This window comes from Pongo abelii, chromosome 4 (genome assembly GCF_028885655.2).
Source record: "Pongo abelii isolate AG06213 chromosome 4, NHGRI_mPonAbe1-v2.0_pri, whole genome shotgun sequence".
NCBI classification, from domain to species: domain Eukaryota; kingdom Metazoa; phylum Chordata; class Mammalia; order Primates; family Hominidae; genus Pongo; species Pongo abelii.
The window spans coordinates 1,473,778-1,491,075 of NC_071989.2; the positions used below are offsets into that span (position 1 = coordinate 1,473,778).

Sequence of the window (17,298 nt, forward strand, 5' to 3'; positions counted from 1 at the left end):
CATGTCTAAACCATGACACCCTGTGACTCGGGAACCCCCATCAACACCCAACCAGCTCCCCTGTGAGCCAGCTTCCGGGATACAGGGAAGGCCCTGGGACCTTCGGCACCAGCGTAGTCACTGGGACTGGATGGCATCATGCAGGTAGCACCCTGGGGTGACACCAATGCCGCCTGGGCCACGGTGCTGCATCTGTGGGACACTGGAACATGACCTGGAGGGCAGGCACTGGAGAAGCATGTGGTGTCTCTGGAGCAGGGGCCGCTGCTGGAGGGCAGGCAGGCCTGGAAGAATGCAGTGTCTCTGGAGCAGGGGCCGCTCTCCGCAGCGTGGGTGAAGCCTGTCTCCCGTGGCTTCTGCAGGTCCTGGTTAGTCCTGCTTTCTGGAAACAGCCATGGGGGAGCACACCTTCCTCCTGCGGGGTGTCCCCACCAGCGTCTGAGGGGCACTGGCTCTGAGAAAACCCTGGGCCCCTAAGATGGCACTGAGGCCCCATATCCCAGCAAGCAGAGGCCAGAGTGACTGCGATTACTCGCTCATGCTCACACAGGCCTTTCTGTGGATCTCCACACACAGCACCACCGACAGCGACTGCACAGCTCCTCACTTACACCTGGGCTCACGGTTGGCTCTGCAGGGTTGACCTCCCCGTGAGAGCTGTTTGTGTGTCCCAGTTACCTAGGTTCTGTAGCAGACGTGGCATCAAAGACCATGTGGCCCCAACCCCTCAGGGGACACCACCTGCACGCCTCACTCACCCTACGTGGGGACGTCACCTGCTCACCTCGCTCACCCTACGTGGGGACGTCACCTGCTCACCTCGCTCACCCTACGTGGGGATGCACCTGCTCACCTCGCTCACCCTACGTGGGGATGCACCTGCTCACCTCGCTCACCCTACGTGGGGATGCACCTGCTCACCTCGCTCACCCTACGTGGGGACGTCACCTGCTCACCTCGCTCACCCTACGTGGGGACGTCACCTGCTCACCTCGCTCACCCTACATGAGGATGCACCTGCTCACCTCCCTCACTCTGCCATCAGGACACTGCTTCAATTCCTCTCTTGAACACAGAGCTGCTTCCAGCAGACAGGCTCAGAGAACAGCCAGGGAATCCCTGAGTGGGATCAGGCCACTCCAGTCTCGGCTGGCCAGGAACCGAGCCCCTCCAGGAGGGAGGTCCATCCAGCAGCCTTGTGCATCTGCACAGCAAAGCTGGGCATCGTCCTCTGCTCCCAGATGGTGGCACCCTCCTGCTTGCCACTCAGCAAACAACCCCAAGGAGGCAGCCTCATGGCTGGGGCTGGCTGTGTTGAGCTACAACCCCAGCTGTCCCTAAGCCCTGTGGCTTGGGAGGAGCATCACTTCCTGGTCTCAGCTGGTGTCTGGAGGGTGGGCTGGGTCCTGCTGAGGCCAGGCAAGGAGGCTCCACCTGGGCAGCCCCACATCACCACCAGGACACAGCAGGTGGCAGAGGGCATACCACACTTAGAGCCCTGCTCATTCGCCAGTAGAGTGAGCCCCACGGCCACCCGGACAGGGCTCGGCAGGCACAGTAGTCTGAGCTGTGTGGGGTGCGGCCCCGTGAGCGGCAGTGGGGCTCCGTGCCAGGTGGTGCCACACAGGCAGGCCCTCCATGCCCCATGTGCAATCAGGAAGATATGGAGCCGCTGGGCCGGCCACACCCGCCTTCGGAGTCACTGTCAGCTCAGCATCATCATCCCACAGAGGCTCACAGGGTCACACGGCCCCGGCCCAAGAGCAGCCCCACACTAGAGCCTCCCTCTCACTCTATCCCTGAAGCACCCAGTGTCTGTGCTTCTCGTAGAATCAAGGGCCATAGACCCCCAACATCTGGGGCAAGCACCCTGCAGTCACCGGAGAAGACACAGCTTGCTGAAGTGCCCGTGGGGGGGGGGCCACATCTCAGACTTTTAACCTTGTGTACTACAAATGCAGATTCCTGGACACCTTGTAACCTTTGGAATGAGGCTGTGCCCTGTGGGCTGGCTCCCTCGGGCCCCCTGAGCTATGCATAGCCCACGCCTTCACCTGGAGTCTTCCTCCCATCGGGGGCTCTGCTATCTGGACTAAGAGCTCCCTGACGCCCTGGCTTACACCCGTGATGCCATCACAGGGCACGGTGCTCACACACTGGTGCTGTTGGAAAGTAACTAGTAAAAAGGTGTGTGAAAGAAAACACATTTACTCATTCTGCAGACACTTCCTGAGCGCCTGCGATGTGCACTCTGGACAAATGGTGTCCAGGTGCAGGGAGAACGAGACCGACGGAGACCGCAGCACCGCCTGGCTCAGACAGCACAGGTGCAGCCCGTGTAAAGATGGCACACGCAGGCGTCCAGGTGTGGGCCTGTGGGAAAAGGGCGTGGGGTGGAGGTGCAAGCTCAGCTGAGAAATCAGGAGTAGAGTGCAGAGCCCCACGGAGGGAGGGCCCAGGCAGGGTGGCTATGTGAGCATCACAGCCGATGCCCCAGTTCCTGCTTCAAGATGACCAATGGCAGGCAGGTGCCAGAGCCGCTCCTCTGGTCCCCAGGCTGGCCTCCGGGTCCTGCCCACATGCTCTCCCGGACAGTCCTCATGCCTCCTCACCCGCAAAGCTCTGCACAAATCCCCCTTCCCTGAAGTTTTTGGGACACCCTGCCAGAGTTCTGTCCCTCTGATCCCTACATATGAGGTCCCCTATGTCCAACCTGCAGCCCCACACTCTAGAGGAGAGATTCCACGACAATCCAGGCTGCAGGCTGGGAGGCCCTTCCATCGCTGCCTGGTGACCCCGAGGGCTCACCTCCTGCAGGGCCTGGCTCACGGCAGGTGCTTGCAAGAATACAGGAGGGAAGGGAGCAGAAACTCAGAAGTGTAAGCTTCTGGGCTGCACACGTTCCACTGTGGGAATAGGCTAAGCCTCAAAAGCAGAGACTGGCTGCAGATTCCTATTTGGAGGCTGCAGGGACTCGGTTACACCTGACCTATTTCCACAAGGCTCTCACCCTTGGGGCAGGACACCCTGTGATTACATTTCCTTGGAAGGCAGCTTTCAAGGCACCAAGCTCCCACGTGCAGAAACGGGCCCTGGAGGCGGGAGTCCCAGGAGCCGTGGAGAAGCTCCAATGAGAACGGGGCCAGATGGGCAGCCCGAGAGCAGGACCCCCACCACCAGCGGCTGGGGAGAGGCTGCAGATGCCAGGGCCGTCCTGGGAGGCACCAGCTTTGTCCTCGAGGCCGAGGGGAGGAGAAGCACAGGAGATGCTGGGCACAAGGGGCCCGGCACAGGCCAGGCACAGGGAGGCCCCAGCCTCATCTGCCCAGTGAGCGATATCCAAAAACAACAAACAGGGTCCACATGCCAGTGCTGCAGCCACAGCAGCACAAGTGGCCATCGCAGGTGCACGGGCCTCACGGCTTCACAGAGCAGAGCCATGCCAAGCACTCGCAGTGAAAGGCAGCCTGTTTCTTCAGTACGTTCCTTCAACAGGTCATTCCTGAGCCCCAGGCTGTGTCCCAGGACACTGGGGGTCTGCTCCGCACTGGGGGACCCAAAGTCCAGATGGGGCCCACAGGTGGTCAAGTAAACCAAACGCCCCACACCCTGACCCCCAGGTGCACGCTTTGCACATTTTAATTCCGAGGTTAGGAATGCACCCTACACCGCCAGGTACACCACCAGGCCGAGGTCTGCAGCAGCATTTCGCTCTGTTGGTGTCCGAGGACCTCAGGGGCTGTGGACCATGCAGACAGTGACACATTGTCGGGGGCTCAGGAGAAGCAGGTTCCTGGGATCGTTCCAACAAAAAGGTCCCCCTGCGTGCTCTGCCAGGACCCCGCCTTCCACCTCCAGCCAAAACAGGACCTTCATACATACCTCGGAACTGCACCTCCCCTCAGGGGACCCTTCCCCAAGGCAGCATGCTTCCCATTCAGCCCAGGCCCTGAGACAGACCCTCCCGAGCTGTGGCCCAGGGAAACGCCAATCTGCCAGGACCTCCTGCATGGTCTGAGTAAACAGAATCCTGAAATTCAAGATCCGTGGCATTTCTAGCTGCTTGCATTTGTTTAACAAACATCTGCAGAAAGCCAGTGGGGCCCTGGTGGAGAGCACCTCCCAAGCCCCCTGTAGTGGGAGCCCCACCCCCAGCACATCCTGTATCAGGGGATCCTGCTACAAGAGTCCCCAGCCTGCCCGGCCCTTCCTACTCCGAACTGGCCGCAGATACGGAGAGCCTACCAGCACATCCTGGCCCAAACCCTGCGGGAGGTTTGGGCCACAAACTGGCCCAAAAGCTGCGGGAGCCCCCAGCCTGCCCTGTACACCCTGCTCCACACTACCCACAGATACAGGGACCCCCCACCTCCCCCGCCAGCCAGAACATCCTGGCCCAAGCCCCTGGCCTGCCCTGTATACCCTGCCCTGCACTATCTACAGATACTGGGACCCTCCCCCACCTCCCACTGCCGCCCACACAGAACATCCTGGCCTAAGTCCCACCCCCTTAGCTGCAGGAGTCCCTGGCCTGCCCTGTACACCCTGCTCCACACTATGGGCAAATAGCGGGGGCCCCTCTGGAACATCCTGGCTCACCCCTACTCCCGCGAGCTGCAGGAGTGCCTCTGTCCCCACAATTCTGGGTCTGTGCCACCATCTCCAGGGAGCCCACCAAGCACATCCTGGCCCTGTCCCCGGCTGTGGGAGACCCTCCACCCAGGATATCCTGCTCCCTCCAGCTGCAGGGAGCCCCTGGCCCACCAGTAACATCTGTGAGGCAAGGATGACCCCTGGTCAGCCAGTGGGTAGAACAGGAGTGGGCAGGGGCTGTGGGCCCTGGCAAGTATGTCCACTCCTCTGAGTGCAGGGAGGGACAGAGGTGACCAGCCTGACGTGCAGCTGTGGACAGAGGGGGAGGGCTGCTGGGGGCTGGAGGCCACTGCCTGGTGGCAGTTGTGGGGGAGGCAGAAATGACCTGATCGCTCTTAGGTGAGGGAGAGGAGAGCCCACTCTTTACAGAGACTTCCTCACAGGCACAGGCGCCACGTGGTCCCGGGGCCAATGACTGGGCAAAGACAGCCCGGCACAGGGACAGGACAGGTCTAGTCTGGGATGTGCTGAGCTTGATGGATGCATGGGACGCATGAGGATGTCACAATGATGATTCACATGGCACACAGGTGACCATGACTCTTCCCTGATGGGGACAATGACTCACTGCTGCAGAAAGATGGATCTAACCCCTCCAGGGTAGCTTAGGAGAGCAAACAGACTCCACTCTAAGGAGCCCAGGCATTCCATGCAGATTCACGCCTGCCCAGCCCTGGCGGCATCCCCACTGTCTGTGCTTGGACACCAGCCCTCCCCGGCTCCAGGGCCCTTGCCCTCCAGTACCTTGGCCCAGCTTTGGTTCTACCCCAAGGGTTTTAAAACATTTAGAACTGGGAGACAAGACTGTTTTCTTTCCTTTTTTTTTTAAGCTTGTATGTGGCAAATATCTTTTAAGAGGAAATAACTCACTCCTCTGGCTCTAAGAGGGAAGTGTGAAATTCAAGAGTAAAATCAAGGTTTGGAAAAGGCTGCTGTCTCCAGGTACCAGCCCCAACCCCAGCAGTGCCTCCCCACACAGGTGACGAGGGGACAGGGGACGAGGTTGGAGGGCCACCAGTCACAGCACAGGAAAGACCACACTGAGGGAAGCTGGGAGCTGACTGTGCTGTAAGTTCAAGAACAGCACCTCACCTTTAACACACCTAAGCTCATGCTGCTGGAACATGGCGGAGAAGCCAGGGATGCATTGGTTTTAATACAGCAAAAAGTATCCCCCAGGGTTGCAAAAGGACGTGGGTTTCAGAGGGACAAACACTGATCACATTAGAAAATAATGTTATTTCCAAATGCAAGCCTAGCATCATGCTTTTTTTCCTGGGCTCATTTTCAAAATGATTCACAGCTAGATTAAAGGTTTACACTGGAAATGCTGGAAACAGTAACCGGGAATGGTAAGCATGCCCCAGCACCCACAGGAGGCCCACAAGACTGGGAGGGGAGGGTTGCGGCTCCTGGCCATTCTGGGAACCATGGCACTTTTGTCATGAGCTGCGTGGGGATGAGGGCCCTGGAAACAGGAAGAGGAAGGTCAGGAGGGCTCCTCCTGCAGTCTCTGTATCAGAGGCAGGGACATGGCTTAGCAAGACGGATGACCCTGTGGAAGCCTAGCTTGGACACTCCCAACCAGTCATGTCCAAGCAGTACAGCACAGGGCGCCTTCTCAGACAGGAGCGGTGAGAGGGAGCAGGACAGGGAGCCACGTTCTCCACTGCCTGGGCCCTCCCAGCACTGGAGGGCGCTCTGCCCCTGCGGGCACAGGAGGCACCGGGCATGGGCCAGACACCCAGGAAGTGTGGTAGTCGAGTCCCACGCCCGGCTCCTGCAGCAGGGCTCCTGAGTGGCCACTTTTTCAGACACAAAATCCTAACATGTTTATATGAGAAATAGATAATTCAACTACAAAAAAAAAAAAAAACAAAAAACCAATGTTAAGAAGAAACGATTTAAATGAAATGGAAGCAAGTAGTGACCATAGCTTGACATTTTCTAAAGACTACAGTTCATCTAGGAACAGAGGTGACGTGTGAAATTCAAGAGTAAAATCAAGGTTTGGAAAAGTCCGCTGTTCCCAGACAGGAGCCCCCACCCCTGGCAGTGCCTCCCCACGTGGGGGACGAGAAGACAAGGGGACGAGGTTGGAGGGCTCAGGAGAGCTGCATCCGGAATGCACTCTGAACGCAGCTGTGGGCCGCCTGCCTCCTCTTACTAAAGAAAGTGGACATCAGAGAGGAAGCATTTGCGAAGACTGATGACGGCTCACATGGGCTAACACAGGAGTGAACCCGCAGGGCTGACGGATGCCTCAGGGTTCTCACCCCACTCTGAGCACGGCCCTGTGGCCTCTCTCGAGCTCACCCACTCCTGACCCTGGGTCCCACAGGGTGGGGGATGCACTGTGGCCCCATGCATAGGATGAAGGGCCTGGGCCGGGTGACTGGCTGGATGCCTTCCAGAGAAAAGGCAATGCGTGGTTTAAAGCAGAAAAAAAACACAGCTGAAAAAAAAGAGAAAAATAAAAGAGCTGATGTCTTACCCCAGGTTGCTTGTCCCAGGCACAGTAAAAACTTTTTCTTTTTCTTTTTTGAGATGGAGTCCCGCTCAGTCGCCCAGGCTGGAGGGCAGTGGTGCGATCTCCGCTCACTGCAAGCTCCGCCTCCCGGGTTCACGCCATTCTCCTGCCTCAGCCTCCCGGGTGGCTGGGACTACAGGCGCCTGCCACGATGCCCGTCTAATTTTTTGTATTTTTAGTAGAGACGGGGTTTCACCATGTTAGCCAGGATGGTCTTGATCTCCCGACCTCATGATCCGCCCGCCTCGGCCTCCCAAAGTGCTGGAATTACAGGTGTGAGCCATCGCGCCCGGCCCACAATAAAAACTTAAAATGCACCTGCTGCGGCCAGCACTGACCATGGCTGGGAACAGCAAGCAGAGGCAGGAGCAGAACCCACATGGCCCCGTGTTCCAGAGGGAGGAAGGAGCAGCCCCGAGCGCCGATGACGATAGGGGGCCAGACCCAGGCAAGAGGCCAGCATCATTCTGAAATGTGTAAAAACATGTGCTCCTTTAGAGTTCCGGAGCCACAACCACAGGCAGTGAAGGAGGCGCCCTGGGTGTCATCTCCTGTCTGGGAATGGGAAGGTGTTGTCTCACTTGGGCTGATGTGAGAAAGGAACCTGCCTGCAGGAAGCGTGCAGAGCAGGGTGCATGCGTGGGGGAAGAAAGCAGCTCCCATGGCTCACGCCAGCCCGGTGTCCTGAAACAGACCCAGAAGCTGCAGAGTTTTAAAAGTTGGCACAGATGCGTGCTGACAATATAAGATAAAGGGCTCTTTCTCACGATGAAACAGGAGTGCCAAAGACAGTGTCCGTTTAAGATGAGCTTTGGGTCACAATCACGGGCTTCTGCATGAAACTGATGATGCTTTGCTGTCAGCTGTAAAACAAAACTATGTGCGTGCACTTCTGTGTGTATGTGGGTATGCTTATGTGGATGTTTGTGTACACTTGCACGTATATGCATGTGTATGCACTTACGTATATGTGTGTATGCCTGTGTGTACACACATATTCTCATACACACACTCATATTAGAAACCCAAGTTTTAGGACAGAATGCTATAAAAAATGAAAAGTAAAGTCTTTTCCAATTTTGAATCCCCCTTCCCATTTTGCAAAGTTAACCACAACTAAGTTTCATGAGTGCGTCATTCAGAAAATTAGACAGGATTACAGGAACGCTCTCGATGACTGAGAAAAAGCCAGTTCCCTAAGGTCAGGGCTCCTTGTGAGGTGAGGGCAGGCATGCATGCTAAGCCAGCCCATGCTGCCCTCCCTGCCTGGGAGATGGCACAGCACCTGGGCCTCTGTGTCCTCACCTGTGCTTCCTGGAGCAAAAGATGACAGTGACCAGAGGCAAGGACATGGGCAAATGACCCTTGGGCCTCTACTGGGCCAAAACACTTGGCACCATCACACCCAGGTCATCAGAAGGCAGCTGGGGGCCATGGGCCTGGCACCGTCTCCAAGGCCTCTGGGGCCAAAACACTTGGCACCATCACACCCAGGTCATCAGAAGGCAGCTGGGGGCCATGGGCCTGGCACCGTCTCCAAGGCCTCTGAGGCATCCAGGGAGGGAGCAGGCCCTGTACAGCCCTGGTCTTCTCCAGCCTCCCCAAGGGACAGGCACTCTCCTGCACATCCTCCACAGGGTGTGGCTGCCCTGTGCTCCTGCCGGGTACACTGCCCAGGGCTCCTTGGCCCACCCCACCCCTCCACATCCACTGCCTAGCACTGGGGCTGAGCGAAGAGCCAGTCCTACTGAATCCAGGCAGGCAGCACCCAGGGACCCAGTGGGCAGCAGGAGCAGCTCAGAGAAGCTTGAAGAACCCCCATCCCCGTGCATGTGTGCCTAGAGGGCACCAAGGGTCAAGAACACACTGCAAACATAGCCATCCACGTGAGGAGCCTGGCAAGGTGTGTAGGCACACGAATTCCTGCTCTGCAGTGGCCACACTGGACTCAGAAGGGAGGCTGAGAGGGCGGAGTCCTGCTCCTGAGTTTTTTTTAAAAATCACAACTCAGGTATTTGTATAAAAATGTGGAAAAAAGATGGCCTACTTTTGGGTAAATTCTATGCAGGGCCACCAGGCAGGGAGGGGCGGAATCTGTCCCTGGACTCAATCCTCATCATAATCCTCTCTGTGGATTAGCCAGCATGGGCAGGCGGGCACCCGGCAGCCTCCTCCACTCTGAGACAGCAACGCCCGTCCAAGGACTCAGCTCCAAGGTGCACAGGAAGGCGTTATGCTTTCCAGGATGTAAGTTCTTGCCAACTCTGGTTCTGAGCAGCAGAGACTTTAGAAATGGGGAAAATGGGCCAGGCGCGGTGGCTCACGCCTGTAATCCCAGCACTTTGGGATGCCGAGGTGGGAGGATCACAAGGTCAGGAGATCAAGACCATCCTGGCTAACACGGTGAAACCCCATCTCTACTAAAAATACAAAAAAAATTAGCCAGGCATGATGGCGGGCGCCTGTAGTCCCAGCTACTCGGGAGGCTGAGGCAGGAGAATGGCGTGAACCTGGGAGGTGGAGCTTGTAGTGAGCCGATATCGCGCCTCTGCACTCCAGCCTGGGTGACAAAGAGAGACTCTGTCTCAAAAAAAAATAAAAGAAAAAAGAAAAAAAAGAGAAATGGGGAAAATGCATCAGAACCATGGTGGGAAATACTCATACCCACAGATTCCAAGGAAAGTACCGAGAAAACTCTGGGTGACAGAAAACCACTTCATGACTCCAAAACGATACATGAATGTGTGACTATGAAGAACTTCAGCTGAACTCACTAAGATCCTATACCATACTATTTACCGCTCTCTACTAAATCTATATCCTTGCTTTAGCCAAGGGATTAAAACATTGCACGTATTACAGACCCTGATGGCTTTGATACCTCTTTTCAGATCTTAATGTGTGTTTCAAAGAGATACTTAAGCTCCTCACTAAATCTGTAGTTAAATGACAGATGGGCTGGCTAGAGGAGGAGGTGTCCCCGCATGGCACTAATCCGAAGACACACAGCAGCCCCTCCCAGGCGGCAAATGCTCACAGGTAAATGCAGGTACTCACTGGTTTATCTCAACTGGGAACTTAGCTGGGTTTCTGAGGGTTCTTGAGTGTGTCAGCCACTACTGGACCCATTTCTTTCTTTGGGGAAGAAGACTTTCTTGGCTTGAAAGATAGGCTATTTCACTCTGTGGAAACTTTACAAGAATATATTACATAAAAGTAAAAGCTTTGCAAAGCAATGCTTGGTGAAAAGCAAAATATTTCTGCAGAGAACTTTGAGAACATTTACAAACTATACCCTTGAGCCACACACTGCAGACATCCAGCAGAAACTACTGGATGTACAAACACACCCAATTCCTCAGATGGAGCCTCTGAAGTGGCAAAGCAAGCCCCCTCTCTGAGAGGCCCCAGCACCTAAAGCCAGGATCTCTGCCTGGCTTCGGCCCAAGGGAGAACAGCTGCCCGAAGCCTTCAATCTCGGGACCAGGAGCCTCTCGATGACCCCCTGCCCAAGAGCCACTGGGAGCAGCTTGCACCCTGAGGTCTTGGGGAGGAAAGCAGGCCCAAGGGCTGGGCACTCTGGCTGTGCCCTGACATCTGTACCTACCCATGAGAGTCTCTGCCCTGCTTCTCGCCAGGGCAGTGGGTGCACACTTTTGGACAGAACACACCTCAACCGGGGGCTGCAACTATGACAGGCATGATGAAGTGGCCTCCAGGGACCTCCAGGGAGGAGGGGCTTGATGTTTCCCCCAGGGAACCAGGAGGGCGTAGCAAAGGCAGGAAGAGAGAGCATGCCTGAGGCAGCCAGAGCTGGGGCAGGAGCAGGGCTGGGAAAGCCCTGGAAACCACAGCAGGGGTTCAAATTTCATCCGGGGGCGTCCCCGCTGAGGGCTTCCGAGCAGCAGAGTGCAGGAGGAAGAAAGCCTGCTGGGAGTGACTCACCAGGGAGAGAGCCTGGTGGCTGGGTGGGGGTGAGGATTGAAGAGGAGAAATGGTTGAGGCGCACAGAATGAGCGACTGTGTCCCAAGCCCTCCTTCGAGGGGCACAGCACACGGCAGCTGACAGCATGTGGCAGACAGAGGGCCAAGCAGAGCGGCGGCAGAGTCCAGCTCCCGACACACAGGGAGACGGGGGCCAGGGCCTGGGAGCCAGGCTGGGGACGACCTCACCCTGTGTGTCACCAGGAAGGGCGGCACCATCGGGCTCTCCTGCTCCTCGTCCCCTTCCATACCCTGAGGACTAGCCGCATCAAAGGGCTTTGAGCAAAAGCAGGCGTCGTGGGAAAATGACAACCTCAAACTGGCCTCAAGAACTTTTCACTTCAGGGTTCTTTCAGATAAAGTACTTTATGCATTAACAAATCTCCATCTTCCCGGAAATCTATTCTCACAATTGGAAGTGTGCTCCCTACAAACCGGACAGCCCCATAGGCCCCGAAGCAGTGCTTGCTTCTAGGAATTATTCTAGAGTCAAAAGTAAGGTCCTCTTGAGAGTGGATCTCAGGTAACTGCAAACCCAGCTGGCAGCCAGGTAGCCGGAAAAGCCAGGCTGAGCCAGCACATCCCCGGTGCAGCTTCCCGCAGCGAGCGGCCCCCTCCCCACGACGCCCCCGGGTCTCCGCTCACCACTGTCCCATCGCAGGATCTCAGCAAACCGTTCCCTCCCACGTGGCAGCCCAGGTTGCATAAAGTTCATTCTGGTCACAGACCAGCCCCGAGAAAGCATCCCTTACAACAGAAGCGAAGCATGCACCCCAGAAGGCAACGTGCGGACGCAGAGCAGGGGGGACCCGTGCGCCTACAGGGGACCCTACAGGGGACCCGCACCGCCTGCGCGCCCTGTCCCGGGCACCACCAGGCCCCGCACACGAGGCTCACCCAGCGCCGCGATGCCCTCCCGCCCGCGGGCCGCGTCCAGGCAAAGCCGCTCCGGAGTCCCCGGGCTGCGCGCAGGGCCTGCCAAGGCGGGCGGGGCCCGGACCAGGGACGACCGCAGGGACCGGTGATGCGGGTCCAGGCTCCCGCGGGGGCCGAGGTCGGAGCTCTGGGAGGTAGAGAAAGGGTTGTGGGCCCGGTTCAGGGTGCAGGGGTCTGGGGGGAGGAGCAGGACGCGGGGCGGGGATGGGAAGCGGGGACCGCGAGGAAGGCGCTGAGGGACCAGGATGCGCGTGCGGGCGGCGGGAAGCCGGCGCAGGGACCGAGGCATCGGGTGCGGGCGGCGGGGACGCGGGCTGAGGGGCGGCCGGCGGGAGGGAAGGCGCCGCGGCTAGCAGGGCCGCGCCGCGCCCCAGGCCCCCTCCCCGGCCCCTCCCCGGCCGCGCCTCCCTGGCCCCAGCATCCCTGGCGTCCGCGCCGGCTCCCGGGGCCGCGCGCCCGGGGCACCCACCTGGGCCTTCTGCAGGGCGCTGAGGCGCAGCTCGTGCACGAAGGGGTTCCGCCCCGGGGGCGCCAGCAGCCGAGCGTCGCTGGCCCCTGCGCTAGAGGCGGGGGCGGCCCGGGGTCCGCATCCCCGCAGCCTCATGGCCGCGCCGTCCCGCGGCGAGCGCAGCCGAGCTGCCTGGGGCGCCGAGCGGGGCCGGGGCTAGCTGGGCGCGGGTCTCGGGGCGCGGGCCGAGGATGCGCGGCGGCTGGAGCGGGCCGGGCGCGCAGGCGCGGGAGGTGACGTGGGCGGAGCGGGGGCGCCGGCCGGGGCGTGGCCGGGGCGGGGCGTCCCCGGAAGCCTCGCCTCCCGCCGGCCGGCAGGGGCGGCACCAGCCGGAGTTCCGCGCCCTGGAGGTTTCTCTGGGGTCTGTGGGGGGCCGGGGCCGTTGGGGACCGGGGGCGCCTCCTGCAGCCGCTGGAGCACAGGGATCCCCGGCAGGGTCTGCGCCGGGAGAAAGGGAGGTTCCCGGGGCCCGCGAGGCTGCCACGTCGTTCCCTTCCGCCGCTCGGCCCGCCTGCTCGCGGGGACGGAGGAAGGGGCGGGCACGCGTCCAGCTTACGCTCAAGGCGGGCCAGGCCCTGGGTGCCGAGCCCCGGGCTGTTCCGGCCGAGGCCGCACGCCATTCTTCTTATTCGTCGGGCTCCTAGCTCGCACCGGCGACCCTGGAAGCTGCCCCGGGCTGAGGGAGCTTCTTCCAGCCGCGCCTCAGCCCAGGCGACTCCCGCCTGGGGTCCACTCGACCTTAGGACACCCCAGACCTCGGGATCCCCTCAGATCTCAGGACCCCTCAGATCTCAGGACCCCTCAAGCCTCAGGACCCCACAGATCTCAGGACCCCCTCCGATCTCAGGACCTCTCAGGCCTCAGGCCCCGCAGGGATGGCCCAGGCAGGAGGCGCACATAGGGGCGGGCACTGACTGTCCGTGCTGGTTCTGCAGGGGCTGCGATGAGATCCCAGCGCTTTCTCACCCGTAGCTCCTTTGGCTCGGGCATTGCCTCTGTGGTGCTCAGGAGCCGTGTGAGGAGCCCCAGGATGGGGCCCATAGTTAGCCGGGGCGAGAGTGGGATGGGCTCCTGCCTCTTGGTGAACACGCATGGATTTCAGAACTCAGGCAGGCCTTCGGTCACAGTGCTCACGGCTTCCTCACCCCGGCTGGCCCTGTTGGTTCCTGCACGGCCAATGGACCTCACCCAGACAGAGCCGGTTTGGGCCACCTGGCCAACCCCCCAGGGTCCTGGCTCCTGGGGATGTCACTGCTGTGTTGGCCCCAGCTGGACCCCATCCTCAGCAGACGCCAGGGAGTGCCCCGAACCCTCCAATGACCCTGCCTGCGCCCTTGTGGACCTCATAGTGCAGCGGGCTGGCAGAGACCCCTCTGTGTCTGAGACCTGGGTGAGAGCCAGGGGTCTGTGCCATCCATATATCATGCACAGAGAAGGCCCCGGCAGGCCAGACCCGCTGCATGGCCTTGTTCCTGCCCCATAAGAGTCCCAGCCCATGCCTAGCAGCAGCACCTGTCCCAAGTGCCACACCCACAGGGACGGGGTGAGCCCTGTGTGCTGGTGGGCATTGGTGGCTCTGTGGCCCGGCCACCAGCGTTGCACCCACCTCCTGGGCTTTTAGTGGCCACTTGCTCTGATCCCCAAAACCAGAGCCCAGCACCCGAGGCCACCCAAGGCTCCTCACAGAACTGATCATCAAGAAAGCCCAGGACACAAAGCCTGCCAGCCACAGGGCAGCAACTGCACCCCAGCCATCCAGGCGGCCCCACCTGCTGCCTGAGTGCTTTGGAGAGGAGGAGCCCTAGGGTGTCCCAGTCCTGGGATGAAAGCAGCCTCAGGACTGGGCTTGGAGAGCCATGAAAGTGGGGTCCTCCCAGAAGCACAGGCCAGGAAGCGGTGTGTGGTGGAGGGGAAACCTGCTGGAGATAGTGCGGAGCCAGATTCAATGGGGAGAGCTGCCAGAGAGTCATGGCTGTGTCCCCAGAGGATGCAAAAGTCCTAACCCCCAGCACCTGTGGCCGCGACCTTATTTGGAAACAGGGTCTTTGCAGATGATCAGGTTAAGAGGAAGTCATTAGGGTGGGCCCTAGTCTGAAATGGCTTGTGTCCCTATAGAGAGGGAGATTCGGGCTCAGAGACAGACACAGAGAGAGCTCCACGGGAAGGCCAGGGTTCTGCTGCTACAGGCAAGCACTTCCCAGGAGCTGGAGAGGACTGGGGCAGGTCCTCTCTAGTGCCCTCAGAGGGAGCCTAGCCCTAGGGTGCCATGATCGCAAGCTTCTGGCCTCCAGACTGGGAGAGAATAAATTCCTTCTGCTTTAACCTGCAGAGTGCAAAATGAGTCGGAACCCAGGGAAGGAGGTGGGGAGGCTGGGGAAGAACCTCATACTGCCCGGCAATCTAAGCAGGGTCAACAGGTTGTCCTTGAGCCGAGGTCGGTGGAAAGAGGAGTCCCTCTCCCAGCAGAGGTCTTTGGTGTAGCCACTGTGGGCAGCGTGGCCTTGGTGTAGAAACTCAGTGGATCCTTGGGTCACTGAGGCACCATTTGGTGGAGGCCCAGAGGCCCAGCTCTGGGGTCAGTACACAAGGGGGCACAGCTGGGAGGGTAGGTGTGACAGGGCCAAGGGCTGTGCAGAGCCGGGGGCAGGACTGGGGCACACTCTTCCTCACCAAGCAGAACCCAAGGAGGCCCCAGAGAGCAGCCAAGGAGCAGAGGCCCCCAGAGGGGCTGAGTCCACGGAATGGCCCCATCCAGGAGGACTGGCTAGGAGAGAACTGGGAAGGCCAGCCAGTGGTAGTAGCAAGGGTGGAGACCACCACCCTGCAGGGTGCTGTGGAGTGGACAGGAGTTACAGAGGTTCTTTCCCAGCTACCTGAGAAAGGAGGAAGCGTGACGGGCAGGAGGAGGAAAATGGAGGCTTGGCGGGAGGCTGGGATCCAGCGCAGCAGCTCAAGGAAGGGGCCCAGGACATGTTCCTGGGTGGAAGGCAACAGGCCAGCCTCACAGGAGACGTTGAAAACCCCTATGAGAGGGGGTGTCATGGGCCCATCTCAGTCTGGAAGGATCCAGCGCTCAGGGGAAGGAAAGGCCTGGGGCCCGGAGCGGGGACTCCTTCTCTGCTGCAGCTGGAAAGGGTTGGATGGTCCACAGGGCACGTGCCCAGCGGGTGGGGAGCTGGGGCACTCTTGTGTGTGGGAGTCAGTTTTCTCCTGGGGACTTCGAGGGGTGCAAGGGAGGGGCTGGTTATGGGGAAATCAGTGCAAGCGTGGAGGAGCAGCAAGGAAATTCCTCCACCCACACTGGTCCTTCACACTTAGGCTTTGGTTCTGCTATGTAGTGGAATGTTCTTAAAACCTGGAGGGTCTGGAAGCTTGATTAAGAGAAGTTGGTCTTGGGTGGGGAGGTATAAGCAGTTTTCTCTCTCTAGCAGGGGAAAAATGAGTTTCTCATTAAGACTTAGTTTTGGGAAAATCACCCTAAGGGCACTTTAACTACAAAGTTAAACCCTGAGAACCCCACTGTGGTTCTCAGGGACCTCCTGGAAGCCCCCCACAGCTCCCTGGGGCTGTTAACCACACCCCTGAGGCTTCTTGCTCTGGTTTTGTCTCTGTTTTAAGAGTGTAGGCTCACAGAGAAGTGTTTCCTGTACTCCAAGCACATTGAGAACATGAAGTACCTGCTTGTTCTGGTGAGGCTGAGTATTTTTGTTTTGTTTGTTTAATTTTTGAATTTTAGAGTTATCTATAGGATAGAAAAAGATATTCTCCTTCATTTTCTACTAACATCTTTTTTCAGTTCTGCCTTTTGTGGTTGCATTTTAATCCATTTGAAGATTTTTTTCTCTGCATGGAGACCTGATATTCTCAACACCACGTATCAATCACAGACTCCCACTTGTGGGTCCACTTCCAGCATGAACAGAAGGGTTCCTGAAGCTCCTTCTGGCTGCCCCATCTCACCCATTGGTCTGTGTACTCATTTACTCCCGTCTCACCCGCCAGTCCACGTACTTCTTTACTCCTGTCTCATACCTTTCAACCGTCTGCCTTAGTAACTGTAGAGGGGATTCCTTTCTGTTGGCGCTTCTTCCCAAGAATTGTAGTAGGAATTCAGGGAATTTTATTTTTCCATCCAAATTTTGGAAGCAATTGTCCCCATTGCTAAAAATTCCCACTGGAAGCTTCCTTTTGAATCACATTAATTGTACAGGGTACTTCAGTAAGAATGTTACTTCATTCTTACTGTTCATTCTCCCTGTTCCGTAAGAATGTTACTTCAGTAAGAGCTGGCTGGCCCTGGGAGGGGCCCTCTAAGGGCCAGCAAGGCTCCAAGGCTTCAAAGCTCTAGAAAATACAAAAAACCATTTTTTTAAATGGATGATGTGGCATGGACACTTTATAATTTTGAGAACGATTTTTCACCAACATGGTTATTCTACCATTTATTTAGATGTTCTTTCATGCCCTTTGATAGCATTTAAAATTTTTCTACATAAAGATTCTGTATTTTTGTTAATTCCTTGATGCTTCATACTTCTGCAGTGGTGTAATAATCGTTTCAAAAATTACCCTTGGGCCAGGCGTGGTGGCTCATGCCTGTAATCTCAGCGCTTTGGGAGGCCGAGGTGGGCGGATCATCTGAGGTCAGGAGTTCGAGACAGCCTGGCCAACATGGCAAAACCCCATC

General features: G+C 58.1%; 1 protein-coding gene across 1 annotated transcript in view; it reads right to left on the reverse strand.

Annotated features, from left to right (window-relative positions):
• LPCAT1 (lysophosphatidylcholine acyltransferase 1) overlaps positions 1–12,850 on the reverse strand; it is a 63,730-nt gene extending 50,880 nt beyond the window's left edge. The window contains exon 1 of the mRNA XM_002815391.4: positions 12,573–12,850. Within this exon, the coding sequence (XP_002815437.1) occupies positions 12,573–12,707 (135 nt within the window). The 5' untranslated portion in view covers positions 12,708–12,850. The remainder of the gene's footprint in view (positions 1–12,572) is intronic.
• Positions 12,851–17,298: the final 4,448 nt, after the last annotated feature.